At 53.0% G+C, this 22,948-nt stretch overlaps 1 protein-coding gene across 5 annotated transcripts in view; it reads left to right on the forward strand.

Moving 5' to 3' along the window:
- The window catches only part of SIK3 (SIK family kinase 3), a 70,289-nt gene that overhangs the window by 42,023 nt on the left and 5,318 nt on the right, over positions 1-22,948 (forward strand). For 2 of the 5 annotated variants that reach the window (XM_062508693.1, XM_062508691.1), the window contains exons 4-21: positions 1,411-1,572; positions 6,638-6,762; positions 7,024-7,147; positions 7,889-8,007; positions 8,346-8,456; positions 8,592-8,735; positions 9,238-9,318; positions 9,426-9,535; positions 9,955-10,108; positions 10,787-10,942; positions 11,452-11,522; positions 14,505-14,648; positions 17,279-17,429; positions 18,213-18,338; positions 18,650-18,735; positions 19,392-19,501; positions 20,082-20,442; positions 20,663-21,528. In XM_062508693.1, coding sequence (XP_062364677.1) covers positions 1,411-1,572; positions 6,638-6,762; positions 7,024-7,147; positions 7,889-8,007; positions 8,346-8,456; positions 8,592-8,735; positions 9,238-9,318; positions 9,426-9,535; positions 9,955-10,108; positions 10,787-10,942; positions 11,452-11,522; positions 14,505-14,648; positions 17,279-17,429; positions 18,213-18,338; positions 18,650-18,735; positions 19,392-19,501; positions 20,082-20,442; positions 20,663-21,528 — 3,201 coding nt within the window. The remainder of the gene's footprint in view (positions 1-1,410; positions 1,573-6,637; positions 6,763-7,023; positions 7,148-7,888; positions 8,008-8,345; positions 8,457-8,591; positions 8,736-9,237; positions 9,319-9,425; positions 9,536-9,954; positions 10,109-10,786; positions 10,943-11,451; positions 11,523-14,504; positions 14,649-17,278; positions 17,430-18,212; positions 18,339-18,649; positions 18,736-19,391; positions 19,502-20,081; positions 20,443-20,662; positions 21,529-22,948) is intronic. The other 3 variants (XM_062508692.1, XM_062508694.1, XM_062508690.1) reach the window with 3 other exon arrangements.

Here is a 22,948-nt window from a genome sequence, read left to right on the forward strand (position 1 = left end):
CAATTTGAGATGGTCACTTTGCTTTGCCCAGCAAGTGAACTGAGGGTCAGATTTGACTTGGTGATGGCTTTCCTTCTCCAGCCCTGGTTCAGATTTGCTTATGGAATAAGTTTATGCGATGAACAAGAGTTAATTGACAAGTTCTTTGAAAAACACCTCGAGTCTGTTGCACAACATGAGTGGGCAAAGGCAGAAGTAGGTTGCTGTGCAGTCAGGAGCAGCACAACTGCTTTGATGGATCTTGGTAATTAGTATTTACTGCGAGTCAATTATGTCACAGGTATTTTAATGAATGGGTGACTGGGGAAAAACACAACCACCCGATGAGAAACCTGCACAAGTGATTTATTGTTATTATTTTCAAGAACAGATATCTGTATTGAGACCCCAGTTTAAAGGAGTTTAGGGAGGGATGTGAATCATTTCAGCCTAATTTTGGCCAGAGATATTTTGAGGCCAACTCAATGGCCCCACCAAGGAGTTACAACCTCAAGTGAGGCTTTTTTCTCTGCCTTTTCTGCTGCCTGTCTCCTGCCTGTCCATCCCTACTCCTGGGACAGTGACAAGCAGCTTCTGTGAGCCTGGTGCTTCCAGGTTTTAAGTGGATTGACTTCAGCTGGGTCACTGCTGTGTGCCTGCCTTTGTGATCTCTTGGAGAGGCTTTTCCTGTCTGTGTGTGCAGTGCTGGCTTCCAAGGAAAGCCCAGCTGGCAACAAACACTACCTTTGAGTAAGAGTACAGGCTTTCAGCAAAATATTTGGGAGTGCTCAGATTTCCGTAGTGGAGGCCAGCTCCATTTTTATAATGAAATGCTTTCTTGGATTTCGCAAGGATGTTGTTGCATCGATGCACAGAGAGGGAGGATGTTAAATCCCTCCTGCAGCTGCTGGTGGCTGTGAGGGAGATGAGGTGAGCAGCTGCTTGTGGCTGCCACTACCTGGGACCTCTCTGCTTCCAGCAAGAGTTACCTTCGAGTCATGTTAGACCAAAGACACGTTTCCTGTGAAAAACCAGGGGGAAGGGAGGATGGCACATGGCCAGGAAGCTGCAGCTCTAGAGCTGATGTGGTACAAGGCTTGGGGTCTGACTGAAGGCAAAGGCTGGAAAAGCTTCATTTTTGTTTTGATGTAGAAAAAGATTTTAAAACCTTCGCACGTGTGTACGAAACAGTTCTGATTTTCCAGGCATCACCTCATTCTCTGTATAGAAGTAATTGCAGAGCCTTTCACTTGGAGCCAGCCCAGGTGAGGACTGGTTGGCAGCAATGTGCCCCATCTCTGCTTGTGCCTCTTCCAGGTCTGCTCTTGGCACTGGAAACCACGCTGTGCCCGCGTTCCCACCTCCCCAGCTCTCTCCACGAGCACAGGAAGCCCCTGTGTCCATGACCCTGTGTTCTCCTTCCCCTCACAGATCACCTCGTGGCCCACGGGCGCATGGCCGAGAAGGAAGCCCGGAGAAAGTTCAAGCAAATTGTGGCTGCTGTCAACTTTTGTCACTGTCGTAACATAGTCCACAGGGATCTGAAGGCAGAAAATCTCCTCCTGGATGCAAACCTGAACATCAAAATAGCAGGTGAGCTGAGCTGAACGGTGTAGGAGGAACACAGCTGCTTTCAGGAGTTAATAAATGTAGGCACTGGCTGCTTCCAGGTATTCAGGGAGAAGGAAACATGGTGCAGCTAAAGGAAGCTTTGGATTTCTGTGTGGCCTGCTGCCCAGAGCTGAAACTGCCAGGAGATTTATACCTCCCTTCAAGTAGTGCAAAGTAAAAGAAAAAGGAAAAATAGGCAGGTTTGGCTTCCCAGGCTGCAGACACTGTGGTGTTCACTCCTCTGGGTGATGGGTGAGACAGTGTCACAAAACTGACCTTGCTCTGAGTCCTGCTGCTGGTTCAGGGCTTCTTCACAGCAGGTCAGGCTAGGTGAGAGGAATGGCAGGAGTTTGCAGCAATGGCAAAGCAGGGATGACAAGGTGGATGGTGGAGCAGTGAAGGGGAAACTACTCTCCTGGGATCATTCTCGATGAGGTGTGACAGAGCCAGAGTGGCCTCAGTGCTTTGGGGCTTTATTCCCTGCAGGGAGAGAGAAGCTGAAGTAGCTGAGCACACAACCCCTCACTGCCTGCTCCCAGAGTTTTGCAGGGCAGTGGGATTTTTTTTTGTCACTGACTGCCCTTCCAGAGAGCTTCCTCCCTGTGCATTTCTGTCTTGACCTAACACAGAGCTGCATGTCTGTGATCCTCTGAGCATGAGACTGAGCCTTGGCTGATCTCTGGGGAACACTGACTAGGCTTGACTTTATTGGGCTTGGTGGGATTATGACCAACTGAACCAACAAGATTTAACACTTAAGAGTTGACCTCAATCCTCGTGGGTCCTTTTCAGCTCAGACTATTCTGTGATTCTGCCTTGGTCATCTCATTTCATGGGCTTTGGAAGTGGTAGATCTTAATTTAATCTTTGGAAGTGGCAGATCAGCATTTAATTCTCCCAGAGTGTAGAGCACAGTAGGGCACCTTTGGAAAGCATGTGGTTTCCCCCTCTCCCAGCAGAGTTGCTGGGTGAGATTGTTGACTTTTGCAAGGGTTTGTAACTAATTTTTTTTTTAAGTGCTGAGGGCTACAAAACTTTTCATTCTGAGCCATTTTACTTCTGGGAGGTGGGAGATACTCCTCTGTCTTGATAGCATCTTGAAGAAAGGAAACAGCCTAGCTCATTGTCACTGTTCTCTCGTGTGCCATCTGGAGGCGTTACATTAGAGTTCAACACTCACTTTGTGGTAAAATCATCAGTAACTTCTTATGCTTCCCTCATACCCGGTCTGTGAGGAGGGAGCAGGGAAGGAATAGGAAGGAGAGATGGACTTCATGGACTTCCCTCTGGTGCTTAACAGTGTGAACCATGTCCTCCTTGGCACAGGGGTGATAACCTGCCCCTCACTGCTCTGGGAGCAGGAGATAAGTGAGAGATGCATCGCTGATGGAGCAGGAGTGCAGCTCCTTGGAGTGGGAGTGGAGGGGTTGTGGAGCTCAGGGGGAGGCTGCTGGGGAGGTCTCTGAGCAGCCCTTTCTGGTGTTTTGTACAGAGGCTGCACTAATGGTTTGAGGCCATCTTGTGTTCACGGGAAAAATCCACTCTGTGTGGAGGGGGAGGGTGCCTGGCAAACAGCAGAAGTTAAAAACTAACCCAGGTGGAAACTGGAATTCAGCAGGATTTGCTGGAGAAATGTCCACATGAGCAAGCTGAGAAACTCTGGAAATTGTGGAAACCTTTTTTAATCTAAGGGAGTTGGAAACTATTTTCTTTCCAAATCTGCACTCCCAGAATGACTCCAGGAGATAGTCCCCACCCTGGTGGTGGCAGTGTTTGCCTTGGCAGGAAGATGCTGTAGGGCTTTGAAAAGTAGCCTGGAAAAGCTGATTTATGGTATAGGATTTTCCAAGTATTAAGTTTTCTCCCTATAACTCATCAATTACAACTTGACACCGGTTCTTCCATTGTTTCAAGAGCAAAAAACCCCAAAGTGATAGCAACAGATCTGCTTCACACAAGACCTCCCAGGAGGAAGGCTACAGAAATGCACACACCAGTTACACTGGTGGAGAACCAGCTGAACCTTCACTGCCAAACCCATTAACTGTGTCTAACTCGAACTTTGGAGCTTTTCAGACTCTCACCAGTGCAGATTTTCTGGCACTTTACACCTGACATCCCTTTGCAGCTTTAAATCCCTTGCCAGGCATCAGGGCAGCCTGCAGCCCCAGGGTGGGCAGTGCTTCTGGTCTCACTGGTGCTCACTGTTTGGGTTGGTTTTTGATTGATTACTGCTTCGCTATTTTTCCGTAAACAGCGAGATCCCAATGCTGTGACCCTCGCTCTCATTTTTCCCATGGATGCTTTTTCTCCAGTGTACCTTCTCAGAGTCTGAGTCAGTAGCTGCTGGCACTGCGTTCCCTGTGCTCCCAGCTGGAGAGTTCAGCCAGGAGTTGATGATTGCTAAACAGCCCAGCCTTCCTGGGGTATGGTTTCGGAGAGGAATCTGATCTATGCATCACTTTGCATTCGTCGGCTGCTCCTTCCCCTCCTGAGGATGAAATCCCTGTTGGGCAGAGACTGGGGCCACTCCCTGAGCTTCACTCCAAGGAAACTTGAGGGACTAGACCCACTGTTTTGTAGCAGAGATGTTTGGTTTAAATATTTTCCCTGTATCACATCATTGTGACTCACCTTGCTGTTCAGAAATGCCTCTTTCCCTCTGCATCTGTTTGTGGAATGAGACCTGATTGCTCCCCGAGGATTTGGATTTATGCATATCCTTGGCCATAGACTTTAAGAACGTTTATTTAAGTTGTAATTTGTGTTTTTGTTTGGTTTAGATTTTGTGCTTAGTTGCTCCAGGGTTTTCAAATCCTCCCATGAACTTTCTTTGGGTTTTTAAAGCCCTGCTCTTTTCCCCAGCCTTGACCTCAGTCCCACAGCACAGGTGGGATCTGGAAGCTGTTTCCAGTCTGGGAGCAGTGTCCCTGTACAGGATCTGCCTGGCTGCTCTGCCCAGGACTACCCTGAGCCCGGGAGGGGCTGGGCAGAGCAGCATCTCTGCACAGGGAGAGCTTCCACCCCAGCATCTGGGGCAGCCGTGGGGTGAGCACGGAGCTCTGGGACCCACTGGCCCCATTTCCTAAGGACAGACTCTGCATTTTCCCTTCTCCCCACTTCCTCTCCCTGTCCAAAAGAGCTGTGAATCCCTGGAGGAATTTCAACACGATGGGGAAGGGGTGAAGTTTCCCAGCTGACCAATGTGCAGGAAGCAGAGGAGGGTGCAGGCGGCAGCTGCTGCGTCTGTTCCGAGGCTGCGGTGCTGCCAGCTGGCGTGGCACAGCCCTGGAATGGCACAGCCCTGGAATGGCACGGACCTGGAATGGCACAGTCCTGCCCCTGCTGCTGACACTTGCTGTGACCTGTGCAGCAGAGTGGGGGGCACCTCGGGGCTCTCACCTGTGCAGGGCTGGAGCTGCTCCTGGCTGTGCACTCCTTGGAAAATCCAGGTGGTTCCCCAGGTGCTCAAAGCCCACTCGTGTACTTACAAGGACAGATAAAGGTAACTAAACCAGGATAACTTGCTCAATATTGTGGGAAGTGCCAAAATTCCACAGTCATCAGGAGTTTTATGTCCTAACCTGATACAAATGCTGTGTGTTGGGAAATACATCCCTGCAGCATTTAGTGCTGGCTCTGTGGCTGTAACTCAGGCACTTGTTGCACATCCTGCTTTGAACATGAGACAGCAGCTCCAAAGCTTGCAGAGGTAGAAAAAACAATTGTGCAGCTGTGTGCTGTTTCCCTGGAATTGTCCTCCAAAGGCTGACTGGAGGTTTAGATGGCTTCACTGCCAACAGTAAAAACCCAGCGGGTGTGTAAGTGCCTTGTTTTGATGCCACGCTGCCTTTAAAGAGCATTTACCATCTCTGCTGTGTTTTGAGGTGGTGTTGGAGCAGCCTGGTGTGTACTCCAGGTGTTTCCACAGGCACAGGCTGCATTAGACATTCTCCACATGCATAAATCATCCCCACAGTGAGAATTTCCTCCCTGCAAAGGGCCGGGGAGAAGGAATTCAGCTGTGCCCCCTGGAGCTGAGCTGGCAGGGGCAGCACCAGGTGGTCTGCTGGGTTCTGCAGACACTGTGCAAAGGAGGAGAGGAGTCACCTGGAATTAGGTCATGGAAAATCCTGTAAGGGGAACAGCAAGAGGAGCACGGACTCAGCAGTTGGTGCATTCTGGGGAGTGCTGGTGGGATTTGCCTGCCTCTGGCACAGAGCTGTTGGCCATCACTGGTGAGCCTCACTTGGAATTTGGTGTGACATTCCTAATTAATTGGTAGTTAACTGGTAATATTGGGTAATCTTCAGTGTGTTAGAAAGAACATGGGGACACCTCAGAACTCTTCTCTGGGACTGTGATTGCTTTAATTCAATTGAGGAGGAAAAAAGGGAAGAAAATTTAGTGAATAGTCTTTCTTTTTACAAGAACCAGCTTCTTTCTCTTGCATCCAGACTGGTTCCCTTGCCCTTTGCAGTGCAGGTCCCAGGTCCCAGCTGTGAGCCGGGGGGGGGCAGGTTAATTAACAGAGAATGCCATTAGTGCCTACATCACCTGATGGTTGGCTGCCTGTGAGGTGAAGACCTTTCTCTTTCAGGATTTGTTACTTGCTCTTGGTGAAGGATTTGACTCTGTAGAGCTGCCCGGTATAACCAAAGTTTGCAGCCCCTGCAGTGCCTGATTTCTGGAAAAATCAGAATTCCCATTCTTTTCCCCTTTGCACTCTGTCCTTGCTGGCACTGCCCAGAGCTCAGGGCACCAGGGAGGTTTGGAGTTGCCACCCCTGGAGGTGTCCAGGGAAGGACTGGATGTGGTACTCAGTGCTCAGTGCTGATGACAAGGTGGGCATTGGGCACAGGTTGGACTCGATGACCCTGGAGGTCTTTTCTAACCTCAGTGATTCCATTTCCAGTGTCTGTGTGCCCATTACCCATAACAGGATTGTATGTAACTTTACCAGACTCAGCAAGTTATTGAAATGCCATTTGTTCAGGACAGCTGGAGTGAATCACATTCCTCTCATTGGTTCTCTTTGTTCTTTCAGATTTTGGGTTCAGCAACATCTTCACCCCTGGCCAGCTCCTTAAAACCTGGTGTGGGAGTCCACCCTATGCTGCTCCAGAGCTCTTTGAAGGCAAGGAGTACGATGGGCCAAAGGTTGATATTTGGGTATGTGATGATCCTCTTTCTCTCTGACTTTGATCTGATTTTTGCTCTGCTTGTTTGGCTTTGCTTCCTGAGCACTCAGTGCACGTCTTGGAGAAAAGCCCTTGACACATCAAAAAATATTTTCTAAAGAAACGCTTCCAAAACTGCGTTCCGGCCACCGGTCCTGTATTTTCCCTGTGGGGAGGTGCCAGAAGCATGCGTTGCCCAGGGATGGATTTGAGTCCTGCCTGGCGTTGCTGACTGGGTTTGTTTTGGGTGCAGAGCCTCGGCGTGGTGCTGTACGTGCTGGTGTGTGGGGCCCTGCCCTTCGACGGGAGCACCCTGCAGAACCTGCGCGCCCGCGTGCTCAGCGGCAAATTCCGCATCCCCTTCTTCATGTCCACAGGTAAGGGGGCAGGCAGCTGGGCATGCAGCTTTTCACTGCACCTCCCTCAGTTTTAGCTTTTTACAGCGTTTCAGGGCATGAATTTCCAGCAACAGCCCCGTCAGAGATGAGCGTTTGTGTCCTGCTGCTGCAAAAAACACTTTAATAATAGATCTCGGGTGTGGAAAGTGTGATTAATTTTCATATAAAATCAGCTTAACAGTATCATGTGTAGGTACTTGGTTGCCTGCTGTCAAGGTAAGGAATAATTTTGCTTAGAGTTTCCCAGCTGAAAACTTCCTTGCTTGCAGTCTTATCATGGGAAGAGGTTCTCTGCATGTAGAAAATTCTGCTAAAATGTGGAGCTTTCAAAGGAAACTCAGATCCCAGCCTTAATGTGAGAGCCTCAGCAGTTCCTCTTGGTGACAGCACAGCTGTAATACGATGGAGAAATCACTCACACAGACCTGTTGAGTGGAGAACATTCTAAGGGTGCTTTGCTCTCGACCTCCAAAAGCCATTCACATCAAGATGGGGAGGGACAGGGTGACAGGGTTCTGTGTAGCCAGGGTGGCTTCCCTCCTTCCTAGCACAGGGGAATCAGTGTCTGCAGCAGAGTGGCACGCTGGGGACCCAGCAGGTGTGAAGTGCAGAAGAGAAGCAGTATTTTTGTGAGGTGACTTCCCAGAGGGGAGCTTGGAAAAGGGAACTGCAGCAGCCGTGTCCCTCCCCGCGGGTGACCCAGCCTCTCTTCCCTGGCAGAGTGTGAACACCTGATCCGCCACATGCTGGTGCTGGACCCGAGCAAGAGGCTCTCCATGGAGCAGATCTGCAAACACAAGTGGATGAAGCTGGGGGAAGCTGATGCAGAGTTTGACAGGGTGAGCAGCAGCGAGCAGGATCTGCTCAGTGACTCAAACAGGCTCTGGGCACGTGGTGCAGCAGTGTTGGTTCTGCTCTTTGGGCACACTCATTCCCAGGCATGGCCTTTCCCTTTCCTGTGTCTCCTGGCCTTGGTTTCCACATGACTCGGTATCTACATACGTTTTTGTATCTTCCCCCGTGGCACTGGGAGCTTGGGGCAGTGGGTTTTGGATCGGTTGCCATCAGACCTCACTCCAGCTGCAGCCAGAGCCCGGCGCTTGGGCTCTTGGGAGCGCTGTGACTCATCAGTGTGCCTTTGGGAATGTCAGCTCTGACTGTGCCTGTGCCCTCACAGCTCATAGCAGAGTGTCAGCACCTGAAGACCGAGAGGCAGCTGGAGCCGCTGAACGAGGACGTGCTGCTGGCCATGGCAGACATGGGGCTGGACAAGGAGCGCACGGTGCAGGTGAGGCCTGGCGTGTCCTGCCTGCTCCTCTTGCTGATCAGTGGCTGTGTTTGGTGGCAGCTGAGCAAGGTCAGCACAGTATAAAATGGATTGTATTGCTGCGCAAGGAGTGACCGCTCTTGCTTTGCCCTGCAGTCGCTGCGAGCCGACGCGTACGATCACTACAGCGCGATCTACAGCCTGCTCTGCGACCGCCTCAAGAGGCACAAGAACCTGCGCATTGCACCCTCGCCCAGCATCCCACGCACCGTGACCTTCCCCACCTCGGCCAACATCCAGGTGCATCCCCTTTCCATTGCTCTTCCAGCCCTGCGAGGCCAGCCAGTCCCTTACCTGTTAAACTCAGACTTGCTCGTGGGTGTCCGCACCCCTGGCTGGAGAGTCCAAATGTTCCTCACCCGAGAATTTGGTGTGTGCTTAGAGTGCCCTAGTCCTGAGGTTAGGAACAATTTGTGCATTGGCTGAACATCCTTCAGTGTTCTGCTCGCTTATGACAGAGGGAAAGGAGCTGAGGGAGTTGTTGGGACTGGAGTTCCCAGCTCAGGGCTGCTGTGTGATGCTTCTTCCCCACCTTGTGCTGCTGTTGGAGCAGTGAGCACTTGCTTTGGTAGAGGCCACTTCATAAGGGAAGCAGAAGAGATGCTGACCTTGCCCGAGCAGAAGGAAGGGGGGTAAATGAGGCACCTCTTGGGAATAAACAGCTCCTCACTGGCTGCAGGTGCTTAGAGCTGGTGTTAATTCAGCAGTGTTTGTGTCTTCTGATCCTGATCTCTCCACTCAGCAGGCAGAACAGACAGGCAACACCATGAACATCAACGTGCCCCAAGTCCAGCTCATCAACCCTGAGAACCAAATTGTGGAGGTGAGGCACGTCCCTATGACCCCTGCAAACTCTTTCTGGCTCACATTGAAGACTTTCCTTTGATCCTCGTATTGCATTTCAACATCTCCAATGTTTGTCCTGCCCAGACTGATGGAACAATGAACTTGGACAGTGATGAAGGGGAGGAACCATCACCCGAGGCTCTGGTCCGCTACCTCTCCATGAGGAGGCACACAGTGGGAGTAGCTGACCCACGGTGAGTACTGCACTCTAACCTGGACATCCACTCCCCACCATGTGACTTTGGTCCTTCTGGGGGTTCCTTTAAAGGTCCCAGTCCCCCTGCACAGCTTGGTCAGGTACTTTCCTCTTCTACCTGATCAGCTCTGGGTAGGCTGCGCTTTTGGTCAAGGCAAGTGTCTCACCTGAGCTGCACTGGTGTCATGTCCAAAGTGAAGTTTCTGTGATAAATACCATCGAGGTTAATGCCAAGAGCTAATTCTCAACATGGAGGGGAAAACAGGGATGAATAAAACCGAAGAGTGGCTTGGCTGCTCTGTATGACCATTTCCCAGGGCAGTAAGAAGCTTTTTGTGAAGTGAAGCTGTGTTTACTGGGTCTGCCAGGGGTTTCCTCAGCCATGGCTAATTCCCCTCTCCAAATGTGATTGTACAGGACGGAAGTCATGGAGGACCTGCAGAAGCTCCTGCCTGGCTTCCCCCGTGTCGCTCCTCAGGCTCCGTTCCTGCAGGTGACCCCAAATGTGAACTTCATGCACAATGTGCTGCCCAGGCAGAACCTGCAGCCCACGGGGCAGCTGGAGTACAAGGTACTGCCCATGGTCCCTGCTGTGCTGTGTGCCCTGCAGGTGGGAGGGGTGTTTGTGCTCACACTTGCTCCCTCTGTTTGTCACTCCTTGGACTGCATAAGCCTCAAGAATTACTCTCTTTATGTATGATTCCATTTGGTTCTCTAAAGTAGGTTTAGATCAAAAATTAGGAAATTATTCTTTACTGTAGACTGACAAGGCACTGGAACAGGTTGCCCAGAAAAGCTGCGGATACCCCATCTCTGAAGGTGTCCAAAGCCAGGCTGGATGGAGCTCTGAACAACCTGGCATAGTGGAAGGTGTCCCTGCCCATGGCAGGGGGTTGGAACGAGGTGATCTTTGAGGCCCTTTCCAACCCAAATTCTGTGATTCTGTGAAAAAGCTGAGGAATGAAAGAGCAGTCCAGTATGAAATGAATAAATGGGCTGGGGAGAGATAGGTCTGTGCTGCCTGGCTTTGAGCTGCAGGTTGCAGCCTGCCTGGCAGCTAAAGCAGCATGCAGGGAGCTGCAGAGTTAAACCCTGCTCATCCACTGCCTGTCCCTGCCCCTGTCCCCCATCACTCCGAGGTGCTGGTGGCATCCCTGCAGCCCACAGGGCTGGTCCTCTCCTGCTGTGTGTCCCGGGGCTCTGGCTGGGGTGGGTAACGATGCTCTCTGTGTGTGTGTGTGTATTGCAGGAGCAGTCCCTGCTGCAGCCCCCCACCCTGCAGCTGCTGAACGGGATGGGCCCGCTGGGCCGGCGGGCGTCGGACGGCGGGGCCAACATCCAGCTGCACGCACAGCAGCTGCTCAAGCGGCCCCGGGGCCCCTCGCCTCTTGTCACCATGACGCCCGTGAGTAGCACAGAGCACTTAAAAATATCCCCTCCCGCAGGCAGAGGTGCCTGTGCCCAGCTCACACAGCCCCAGCGCTGCAGGGATGTGCCTGCTCGCTGCCAGAGCTTCCCCTGCCGCCCCTTGCAGGACTTGCTGCGCTCTCCTGGAGGTGCCAGGTGGGGTTGTGTGTTCCTCTCCCGAGATGACGATGCTTGTGCACTTTTTAATGGTTGCTTTTGTCCTTTGCTGATCCCATGGAGGAAAGTCAAGTGTCCATCTCGGGCATTCAGGCGTGTTCTTGCTCCCTGGGTGCATCTGTATCAGTGAATTCTCCAAGTAGCAGCAGCCCTGCCCAGGCAGTTGGACTGGAGAAGGAATGTTGGAAGGCGTTCTTGGCCAGGTTTCCTTGCTGCTGCAGAGGAGCCAACACACACTCCTGTGGAAGCTTGTTTGGGAAGATCAGGTGTCCCCTGTGCAGAGGGGACTGTGCTGGGTGTCCTCCTGAGCTGTGGCTTCTCTCTCTGCAGGCTGTCCCAGCTGTCACCCCTGTGGATGAGGAGAGCTCCGATGGGGAGCCGGATCAGGAAGCTGTGCAGAGGTAACTCCCACTCTGTTAACATTTGCCCTTCCTACCTCCACGAGGCTCACCTTGGGCTGTTCCAGAGCTGATTCAAACACAGCCACTTCATCAGGGCACCACTGTTGATTTTACAGCGAAGGCTCAACACCTCTCCTGTTCCTGTGGGTGTTGATTACTGTAGGCAGTTACTCCTCTGGCACTGCTGGGTGCTTGCAAAGCTGGATTCCCCTGAAATGGGTAGCTGGTTGAGCAGTAGGTTCTCCAGAAACTCTTGGAACTGCTAAATTCCTTTGCTTAGTGTGCACCAGCATGCAATCCACACTAACCTGCCAAGTGAGTGCCGAGGGATTCCCCTCCCTGCTGGGTGCTGGAGGTGGGAGAACTCCTCTGTGGCCTTGGGTGCCAGTGCAGCAGCTTTTGTATCAAGACATGCAGTAAACATCCAACTCTGATGCCTCAAACAAAGTGAGCTTGCTGGAATTACAGGTACCTCTAGCTGCTAATTTTAGCATCAGGCCTTAAAATAGTCTGCTCCAATAAGGAAAGCATTATTAGCTCTCAGGCTGGGAACTTCTGTTCTCTGTGTCTGCTCTAAACACACTGTAGGAAGTGGGTAGAATGTGCTTGTACTTCCTCAGTCCATGAACACACTAACCATAGCCTTGCTAACATTTTCTTAGGAGCTTTTGCATAGTTTCCTCTCTGCTAACCAGTTGGGCACTACGTGTGGTGGGTGCTCCTGCTTCTTACCTCAAACTGAAAGAGCTTTCTGGATCCCCCCTTTGTGCAGGTCATCACCTGGGTAAAGGAGTGGCTCCTCAGGAGCCCACAAGGGTTCAGCCTGGGGGTTGTTGCAGGCAGGGTGACACTGGGGTGGGTGCAGATCATGCTCCAGAGCCTTGGCCAGCAGTGCACCTCTCAGTGTGGGTGTGAGCAGTGACAGACTGTGCACTGAGACTCCTTTTGCCTACCTCAGCCCAGAAAGTCTGCTTGTAGCCTCAATAATAGCTTCAACAGCCATCAACAGTTTTACTATAGGGCCAGTAATGTCCTCTGGCAGCACCTCAAACAGCAGGTGGTCTTTTTGGCTGTGCAAACACGATAAGTCTCGTTCTTGGCAAGGGGATGCCTGGACATCTTACCTGGGCAGATTTTCACTATTCTAAACCTGAAGGTTTCAGTTGAGCCTTTAAAGCATTAGCTCAACTGGAAACATTCTGAAACCCCTGTGCAGTGTTTTGCAAGGCACTGAAATGTTCAAATCCCACTGAAAACCATGTCCCCTTGGACTCAGAGGTCATTTCACTGCTCTCGACAGTGCTGCCCTTAGTTCTTTCACAGCACATGTTCTTCTTCCACCAGATGGCCTTGAAAAAGCACCATGCAGGTTGTGTGTTAACCTGTTCTCCACCCCCTTGTGTTGCGACATGTCAGTAGTCATCAGAGGAGAAGGGTAAATAGCATTAACATCAGGGACAGATGCAAATATTTAGCTTCTCAGAACACTGCCCAAAATACTCTGTTTGCAGCCTCCAGTGAGCAGCTTTTGCCCTCCTTAAGCTGACCTTGAAAGCAGAGCAGTCTTCTGTGTTGCAGGGAACAGTCACATCTCCTTTGAGCTTTGGGAAACTTTCTTCCACCCGAAACGCTGTTAGAGCTCATGATTGGATTGTTCCCTGGAGGGCTGAAATAAAATGATCTTAGCAAACCACAACAGTAAAGCTCTTTGGGAATCTTTCCCTGTCTGCATCAAATGATTCTTAAACAGCTAATGGCACGGGCTTTGGCGGGGCACCACGGCACTGTTAACCTGCTTCTTCTGCTTAAGTGGCTTCAGCAGCAAAGAGAGGCTGGGTTTGGGCAAGTCTGTATTGCTTGCTGCTCTTTCTGCTTCCCAGGGGCAGCTGCAGGGGAAGAGAGCAAAGGTGAGGATTTCAAAGGCAGGTGTCACTGGCCGAGTGGTGCTCGGCCTGGTTACCAGAGCTGGCTCACAGAGCAGAAGGGGCTGAGTTCACACACGGCGTTCATCCCAGCAGCCTGGAGCGGGCACAGCCCGGCTGCAGTGCCAGCCCTGGGCAGGGGCTTCAGCCCCTCTCTGCCAGCCCCACTGCCCTGGGCTCGACTGTGCCAGGAGCAGCAGGCAGGCAGCAGCTCTCAGCACTGCCTGGCCCTTCCTCGCATCCTTGCTGGAGCAGAAGCTCCGAGTTCCCCCTCCGGGGTCTTTGGGCAGTTTGCAGGAGATCTGCAGCCCTTTTCCAGTGCAGAGCGAGCTTTTGTTTAAGCTGTTACCTCCCAGCTCTGGCGTGAGAGGCAAGCCCAGCCTTGGTGCTGGTGGCTGCAGAGGGAGGGACCCTCTTGCTGCTCGGGTTCCCATTCCCTGTGCATCCCGGGCCGTTCCCAACTTTCCCGGAGCGGAGCAGGGACTAGATGGCGCACTTGGACCGGGCTGGCACAGCCCTGCCTCAGCCCAGCCCTTCCTCCTGCTTTCGGGCAGCCTGGCGTGCCCCTCGCAGCCTTCCCTGCTGGGACAAGGTGGCCGCTGCTGGCAGGGTGTCCCAGGGTCACTCTGAGGAGCGAAGGCTCCCCTGGCAGGAGCAGCAGCTCCGCTCTGTGCCCGGCTCCTGCTGGGTTATCTGTGCCCCGGCTCCCCGTGCTCTAGTGCAGGGAATCCAGCTGAGGGCAGTGGGTATTCCCAACGGGAACGTTCCCAACGGGACATACCAGCATTCCCCTTGAGGTGAAGCGTGCCTTTCCTGCTGGGAAGAGCAAACGGCTCCTCTTTCCTTCCGAGGCTGGCAGTGGAGCACCAGCAGCTGAAACTACACTTGTCTCCAAAGCACTGGTGAGCCAGTGCTGTGACGGGCACGGGCAGCGTGTCCATGGCGTGTTCTGAGCGCTGCACAAGCTTCTTCCTTCCCGTTCTCTCTGGGTTATCTAACACTCCCTGTTTTCGGAGTACTCCCATCAGTCTCTTATAAAATGTGCTCCTGCTTGTTGCAGATACTTGGCAAATAGGTCAAAAAGGCACACTCTGGCCATGACCAACCCTACAGCTGAAATCCCTCCAGACTTGCAGAGGCAGCTAGGACAGCAGTCCTTCCGACCCCGGGCTTGGGCTCCACACCTGGGACCCGACCAGCACCGGTGAGTAACGGCACCGGCCGGGCAGCTTGTGCCAGGAATCCTGCCCAGGTGGCCCTGGATGGAGCACTGAGGACATCCCGCTGGCAGGGAGGGGTGAGGAGGAGGAGGAGCAGCAGCAGGGACAAAGAGCAGACCCACAGAGCAGAGGGTGTCTGACCCCCTGCCTGCAGGGACCAGCTGAAATCTGCTGGCTCTTCCCTCAGTCCCGCTTTTGTGGCTGGGGATGATTGGCTGGAATGGCTGACTTCACAGAAATATTGGGAATAAGCTATTTTATTTTTTTTTTAGAGGAAAGCTTTTCCCTGTGTAATGGTAGGCATCAAGGTAGCAGATTTGCTACAGAACATTCTTGGAGGCATATGAAGGCAAAAGATTGCACCAAGAGTCATCCACAGCAGAGCTTAAAACCCTCACTGTTCTGCACCAGAGTTGTGTGTTCTGACTGCAGAGTCTCTTTGCAAAGCTCCTCGAGAGTAGTTTCATTTCTCACCTGAACCCTTGATGGGAATGATGTGGGAAAAGGAAAGAAAAAAATCACAGTGGGAAGGAGGGAACCTTTGGATTGGATCTAAACACACTCAGGATGTGTGGGAGGGACAGTCCTGATGGAGGTGTTAATGTGACAGAGTCCTTGTCACAGCAGCCAACCGGAGATGCTAGTGCCACAGAGGGAGCTTAAATTCCTCTTAATGAAAAAAATACCCTCCTAAAAAATGCTTTAAAGTGCTCTGACCCCTCAGTGCTGGGAGCCAAGCAGCTGCAAACTGGAGTTTGCTGCCTCTTGGGAAAGCAGTGGCTGCCAGACCAGGCTGGTGCTGGTGTTCAGCCCCTCAGGCAGCTCACACTGGCAGGCTTGACAAAGCCCTTTTTATTGTAGCCAGGGACCTGCTGAGCTGAGCACTGATGTAATCAGCAGGGACAGGTGAACTCTGAGCAGACTGAGACAGTGCTAGTGCCACGCTGGAGCTCCAGAAAACCAAGATAAGCACCCCTCTGCCCTCAAGTTACTCCCTCAGAGGTGCCTGGGGGATGGGAAGAGCAGGAGGGGAAACATTTCTAGGGCCACAGCTTGATAGGAAGAGTGCAGCTTGCAAAACGAGCAGAATGTGCTGTGTCCTGATTTAAGGATTGCTGCAAATCCTAAAGGTAAGCCAAGTCCCTCACGCACAGCAGGAATGGAATTTTTACAAGTCTTTAAACACACTTACCCTGTAAATAACGTTGGTGTCACCTCTGTCTCTTGGCTCTGGAGTCCTAAAGCTGTTGCATCATGAGCAGGGTGGTATCTGCTTGTTCCACTCTTGGCAATGTTATGTGCTGTGAGCCTGTTCTGTGTTTTTCCTGTGAAATCACGGAACCATGGTCTAAACAGAGTGTTCCACAGTGAGTTCATGACATACCTGGCACAGAAATTAGCAGTCATTGTGTAAATAAACCACATGATTGAATGGCAGATGGGTTTTATTTTAGCTCTTAACCTATTTTAAGCCATCTTATGCATCTTCTTGTGTAGCCCCTGGTTTTGTCACGTTAAATATCTGAAAGCAGAATTGAAGTACAGCTGTACAGGGAAGTGCAGCTGTTCTGCCTTGCCTACACAGGTTTCAAAAACTCAGCATGATTGTATCTGTAGCTTCTGCTTTTCATCAATGCAACAGGAGAACAAATGGATCAGGATAATGGATGGGATGGCTTCAAAAGGCAGGAGCACAGCTCTTTCCTTGGAAGGAGACTGAGCTGTGTCCTCCTAAGGCAGAGACAGTGACAAAACAGAACCCAGCCTGCTGGAAGTGGTCCAGTATCAGTCACCTTGTGGCAAGAGGAGCCTGGAACAGGCCCTCAGTGACCTCTGGAGCTCAGGACCACTCCAGCTGCAGCCAGGTGGGCTCTTGCTGGGTTTGGTTTCAGAGGTGCTGCAAAGACCCTGTGCCCATGACCTTCTCACAGACAAAGGCTACTGCTGGAGCCTGTGCATTAAGTGTTGCTTGCTGTGTTCTGGAGATGGCATTTACAGAATCTTTATAAAATAAATCCTTTACTGATGGGAGAAATTCCTCCCTGTGAGGGTGGGGGGGCCCTGGCACAGCTTGCCCAGAAAAGCTGTAGCTGCCCCATCCCTGGGGGTGCCCAAGGTGAGGTTGGACAGGGCTTGGAGCAACCTGGGATAGTGGAGGACGTCCCTCCCAGCCCAAACCACTCTGTGATTCTATGATTTGTACAGAATTCAGGTTGCACAGATAGCACTTGCCCGGAAGCCATGAGGGCAGGCAGAGAGCCCCAGCTGTTTGTGGTGAGGAACGTTGTGATGGGTGTATGCCAGGTTATCTCTGCTCCTGAAAGCACAAGTGGCAACTAATGACAGGGCAGGAGCTCAGTGATCATGGGAAGCCCCAACTTTTGGAGAAAACAGCTCCTGAAAAAAATTTGGCTCCCTCTGATGGCAAAGAAACCTCATTGTGAAGGGGAAGTGCTTGTGGTGCCTTGGGCGCAGCTTGGCTCAGATGTGCCCATTCTGATTTCCCAGTGTGGAGCATCCAGACAGCTGGGAGGCTGGTGGAAATGGAATGTCTGTACTGGAGTTTGTGTTTTGGCTGGTGTCACGTCACTAACCCCCTTCCCCCTGTGCTCAGTTCTATTTACAAGGACTCCAACACTCTGCACCTCCCCACCGAGCGCTTCTCTCCGGTCCGGCGCTTCTCCGACGGGGCTGCCAGCATCCAGGCTTTCAAAGCCCACCTGGAGAAGATGGGCAATAACAGCAGCATCAAACAGCTTCAGCAGGTGAGAGAGGGGTGGGGGATCCTCAAGACAGCCTCCACAAGGAATTCTTAGTCCCTCGCTCTTGCTGCTTCAGGAAGAAAAAGAGGAATCTTTACACGAAGGGCTGACGGACACAGTGGGGACTTTGCAGCTGAGGGTTTGTTCCTGCCCTGTGGGACTGCAGCAAACCCTGAGTGTCCTCTGGATGTATGAGCTGTTCACCTGCACTTGGGCACCTGGGGGGATTCCTGCTCCCTCTTTTCTGGGGAGAACTATCATGCTGTGCCCACCCAAGGGTGTCCTGCGTGTCCCTGCAGGGCCCACCAGCACTGTCAGACTGAAGCTCCTGCTCTCCCAAATTTCCTCTGGCAGCACTTTTGGGGCTGTTCCAAGGTGTCCCAGGAAAGGGCTGTTCCTGCCACCAGAGTTTGGAGTGTATTGTGAGATATTCCCTGCACAGCCAGGCACAACTTGCCAATGGCTGGAGCAGGATTTGGCCCCAGGACAGGCCTTTTCCCTTGCAGCACAGCACAAATGAGATGCTCTCCTCACCTTGAAGTGTCGTTTGCAGAGCTTGCTGCCTGCATTAAGGGAACACAGCAGTGCCAGCTCAGTGTCACGTGCACCCGTTGCTTTCCTGGCTTTTTGCCATGTCACTGCACACCTGATTCTGTCAGAGGGAATGGATTAGGCTTTTTTCGCCAGCTTTTCTCAGAGTGGTGGGCTGCAGAGCATGGCAGTCTGCACACAGCGGGGTGCTGTGCACCAGAAGGTCCTTGATGGGACCTGCTGGATTCCTTGCAGGAGTGTGAGCAGCTCCAGAAGATGTACGGTGGGCACATGGACGAGAGGACACTGGAGAAGACGCAGCAGCAGCACATGTTGTACCAGCAGGAGCAGCACCATCAGATTCTTCATCAGCAGATTCAGGTAGTGCAGCCTGAGCCAGAGCTGCTGAAGGCTGAGCTCTGTTTTCCTGTGTTGCTGCAGGCACAACTCGTGAGCAGGTCCCAGGGGGATTGAGGGAGGGGAGTTTGCTGGGCTTGCTGTAGCAGGAAGGCTGAAGGATTTCAGCAGATGTTTGCACAGCTGCTGTGGTAGCTGTGGCAGCCAGGGCTGCAGTCAGGGACTGACACTCGGTGAATCTGGATATGTCCTGCTTCACCCAGCAGTGTTTCTAAATTTACTGACTGAGACATTGACTGCAAACACTTCTTGTTTTCTTGTGGTGCCTGGTTCAGGACTGTATCCGGCCTCCCCAGCCATCTCCACCCTTGCAAGCTCCATGTGAAAACCAGCCAGCTCTGCTCACTCACCAGCTCCAGAGGTAAAGAAATGGCTTTAGAACAGCTCTGGTTTTACTCTTCCTGAAGCCCATGGATGAGCTGACACCACAGGAGAGGCCAGGCTGAGTTGGAGGTTTATGGAGTCAGAATGACACAGCCAGTTCCCAGGTGAATGTGCCTGGTCCTTTGAGCTGGATTCTGTCTGAAGGACTTTAGAATCAGGGAAATCTGATTCAAAGGCACAGACCTGCTTTGAGCAGAGGATTGACAGTCCTGCCTTTTGAGTGGCTTGAAGCTGCCACATTCAGCTCTCTCATGCTTCCTTGGGTGTCTCACACCTTTCCAGGCCCTTGGTGAGCTCCTTGTCCTCGGCACCCTGACTTGTAGGTGAGGTAGGCTGAGTTATGGGAAATGAGAGCAGGGTGTCTCACCAGTGAGTCAGGAGGTGAACCTGCAGTGTCCTTGTCCCCAGGTTTCTGTGGTAACCACCAGGTCATGCTCACTCCCTGCATGACTTGGACAAATGAGGGGGCTCTCAGAAGAGAAGCCAAGTTGCAGGGACTTTGGGATCCCCATCAAGGGCTTAATGGTGTTTATTTTGAGCAAGACACACAGTGTTTGGCATCAGTTCTCACAGCTGAGACAGCATCTTGACAAGGAGCAGGCATGGTGAGAAGGTGCTTGTGTCCCTGCCTAGGTTACGGATCCAGCCATCCAGCCCACCCCCGAACCACCCCAACAATCATCTCTTCAGGCAACCCAACAGCAGCCCACCCCCTGTGAGCAGCAGCGTGCTCCAGCCCCATGGTAAGCAGTTCTGGGCAGGGCCATGTGATCCCAAAGCAGCCAGGGCTCCATTCCCTCCCCAGCCCAGGCCCTGCACAGTTTGCTGATGATGTAAAAGATTCTCCATCTGGCAGCAAGGGCTGGTGTTATCAAGAGCTGGCGAGAAGCTGCCAGCTGGAATGTGCTGTCGGGTTCCTTGTCACAAGATCCTTACTTATCGCTCCCAGGGGTGGGGAGGAAGGGCTGATGTTCTCGGGTTTATGCAAATCACTGTCAGCTCCGCAGAGTTTCTGTTTTGGTGCAAGGGGCTCTGGCTGTGACCTTTGCACGCTGGCATAGCATGACAGAGCACCCATACAGACACGTACTGGGCTCCCAGCCTGGCCCAGAGTCACAGAATGAATCACAGCATCGTTGCCTGGTTTGGGTTGGAGGGGACTTTAAAGATCATCCTTTTCCAGCCTCCTGCTACGGGCAGGGACACCTTTTACTAGACCAGGTTAATCCAAGCCCTGTCCAGCGCTTTGGGGAACGGAGCCGATCTCGCTCCCAGGCCTCACCCTGGGCTGGCAGGGGTGCTGAGGGTCTTTGTTCCTCGTAGGTGCTGCCTCCCAGTCCCAGTTCCAAGGGATGCCATCCCACAGCACGATCTTCCAGCAGTCGGGTAACTGTTCCCCTCCCCCAGCCATGGGGCTGACGTGCCTGGCCCTGCAGCAGCAGCAGTCGCAGCCCCAGCAGGTCACCATCCAGGTGCAGGAGCCCGGGGACATGGTCAGCAGCAGCCTCCTGCCAGGTGCCTCCGTGGGCGGGCAGGGCCTGGCACCCCACGCGCGGGGGATGTCTCTGAGCCCCAGCGCCAGCCAGATGCAGATGCAGCACCGTGCCAACCTGATGGCCTCGCTCAGCTACGGCCACCGGCAGCTGTCCAAGCAGCTGAGCGCCGACAGTGCCGAGTCGCACAGGTGAGGGCCCCGCCCCGCCCGCTCCGGGCTCGGGGCAGTGGGAATCTCAGCATGAGACGCGGTGTCCTTGGCACCCTGCCTTGTGCTCGCTACCTCCCAGTCCCTGGGGAGCAGTTGCTGAGCCAGGCCAGGGCTGCTGGGGAGGTCCCTCCCGTGCAGGAGCAGCTCTGGCTTCCGCTGAGCAGTGCGGTCACTTGTCCTTTTTCCCTTGTCCTTGCAGTCTGAACGTGAACAGGTATCCCCCCGCCAACTACGACCAGGTGCACTTACACCCACACCTGTTCCCGGAGCAGCCCCGCGTTTCCCCCAGCAACTACAGCCCGCCGGGAGGGGTGGGGTTCCCTGCAGCCCAGCAAGCTCTGAAGGTCCCGCAGCTCGACCAGTACCCCAGTTTCCCTCCGAACGCACATCAGCAGCAGCAGCACTACACGGCATCGGCACTACAGCAGGCGCTGTTGTCCCCGACACCTCCCGACTACAGCCGACACCAGCAGGTACCGCACATCCTCCAGGGACTGCTTTCCCCCCGGCACTCGCTCACGGGGCACACGGACATGCGGCTGCCCCAGGCAGAATTTGCACAGCTCATCAAACGGCGGCAGCAGCAGCAAGATTTCCAAGAGTTGTTCAGGCATATGAGTCAAGGGGATGCTGGGAATATTGGCACCAGCATGGGACAGAACCTCTCGGAGCGCCAGTCGTTGTCTTTGCCTTATCAGAGTGCTGACACGTACCACCCCCAGAACAGCCCCCAACATCTCTTAAAAATCAGGGCGCAAGAATGTATCCAGCAGGTCCCTGCGTCCCTGCCCCCGCCGCAGGGATACGGACACCAGCCAGCCCTGTTCCACTCGGAGAGCATGGAGGAGGACTGCGCCTGCGAGGGAAACAGGGACAGCTTTCCTGACAGTAAGAGTTCAAACACATTGACCAAAGGTTGCCACGAGACCCCTCTGCTTGTAAACTCAGGAGGGCACGGGGACCCCGAATCTTTGCTAGGAACTGCTAATCCTGCGCAGGAGCTGGGAACGCACCAGTACAGGCATCAGCCCACGCCCGGATTCAGGAATAAGGTGCCCAGCAGAGGTAAGGCTCCCTGCAGCCCGTGCAGGCCAGGTGTCCATCAATGCAGGCCAGGTGTCCCTCCGTGCCAACCGCTCACCTTCGTGCCCAGGACACCGTCCCACCCCAGCACACCAAGGGTTTCCTGACATATTCTGCATAGCACAGAATTACCGAGATTCTTTCTGGCTATTGTGGCCTGAAGTAAATTGCAGGCACAGCCTCTGTAATAAACAGGGTTGAATAAGGAAGGAGCCTGATGGGCTGCTTCCTTTGGGAATTTGACCTACTTCTGCAGGCAGGTAAAGACCGGGGCCCAGCTTGCTGCCATCTTTTTGGAGATGCTGCATAATGGCCACAGATTTCTTCCCGTTGGCGATGTTCCCCATCCCCTGTAAACATGGGATAGGAGCAGCTCAGCTGCCAGCACACCCCAGCAGTTGTAGCCATTTATTTCTGCTCTTAAGCACAGCCCCTCAAGTCCAGGCACTGCTATAGTTTCCACAAACACACACAGTAACAGTGTTGGTTAGTGTCCTGTGGCTCCAGCCACTCTGGCACTTTGGGAAGCAGCAGCAGCAAGATTCTATCCCTGCTTGAACTGGGAAGGGTGGATTCTGGAGAGAGTGAGTTTAAACTTGCTATTAGGGTCTGAAGACCTTTCCTGCTCCTTGGAAGCAGCTGCACCTTTGCTCCTCAGTGGCTGCTCTGGCAGCGCTGAGCTGTCAGAGAATTCCTGCCTGAGCAGTAATTAGAGGCTCCTCTGCAGGAAAAACACCCTCCAAGCCCCTTGCTAAGAGGGGGGGCTTTGAGGAGAGGCTGAGCAGGCAGATCAGTATTCCCTGCAGGACTCGGGGTGCTGGGCTGGAGCCACCAGCTTGCCCTTGGCACTCAGGGCTCTATTGCAGAGGAGCTGTGTCCAGGGCACAGGAGGCCCAGCTTTGTTCAGGGACACAGCACGGGTTTGTTGGGAAAGTACCGGGCTGGAATAGGCTGGCTCAGAGGGCTGAGTGGGGCTGCCAAGCCCTGACCCCCCAGAGCGTGGGCAGGGGGCAGGGACAAGGCTGGGCTGTGCTGAAATCCTCCCAAATTCTGAGCTCTCTTTGCTCTCTTTCCCTGCTGTGCTTGGAGTGGGGGGAATCGTCCCAGGCTCAGCAGAGATTGGAAGCTCTGGAGGGGCTCATGATGAAATCATGAGTTTGAATCTTGTCACTGAAGCCCATTAGATGGACAGTGAGGTTTGGTGAAGTCAGAAGCCAAATTTCAGCCCCCGCACTGTTGGTGCAAGGACTGGTTACACAAAAGAGAAGGACTTTAGACTGCAAGGCCTTGTAAATGAGTAAAAGCAAATAAATGTTTACAAATAGGCTTGTGTAAACCCTTCTGACAGGGCTGTTTGTAGTAAAATGAGTCCTGGGATGCAACTGCTTGTACCTTTTTCTCT

The sequence above is a fragment of the Cinclus cinclus genome, chromosome 25, assembly GCF_963662255.1.
Source record: "Cinclus cinclus chromosome 25, bCinCin1.1, whole genome shotgun sequence".
Taxonomy (NCBI): domain Eukaryota; kingdom Metazoa; phylum Chordata; class Aves; order Passeriformes; family Cinclidae; genus Cinclus; species Cinclus cinclus.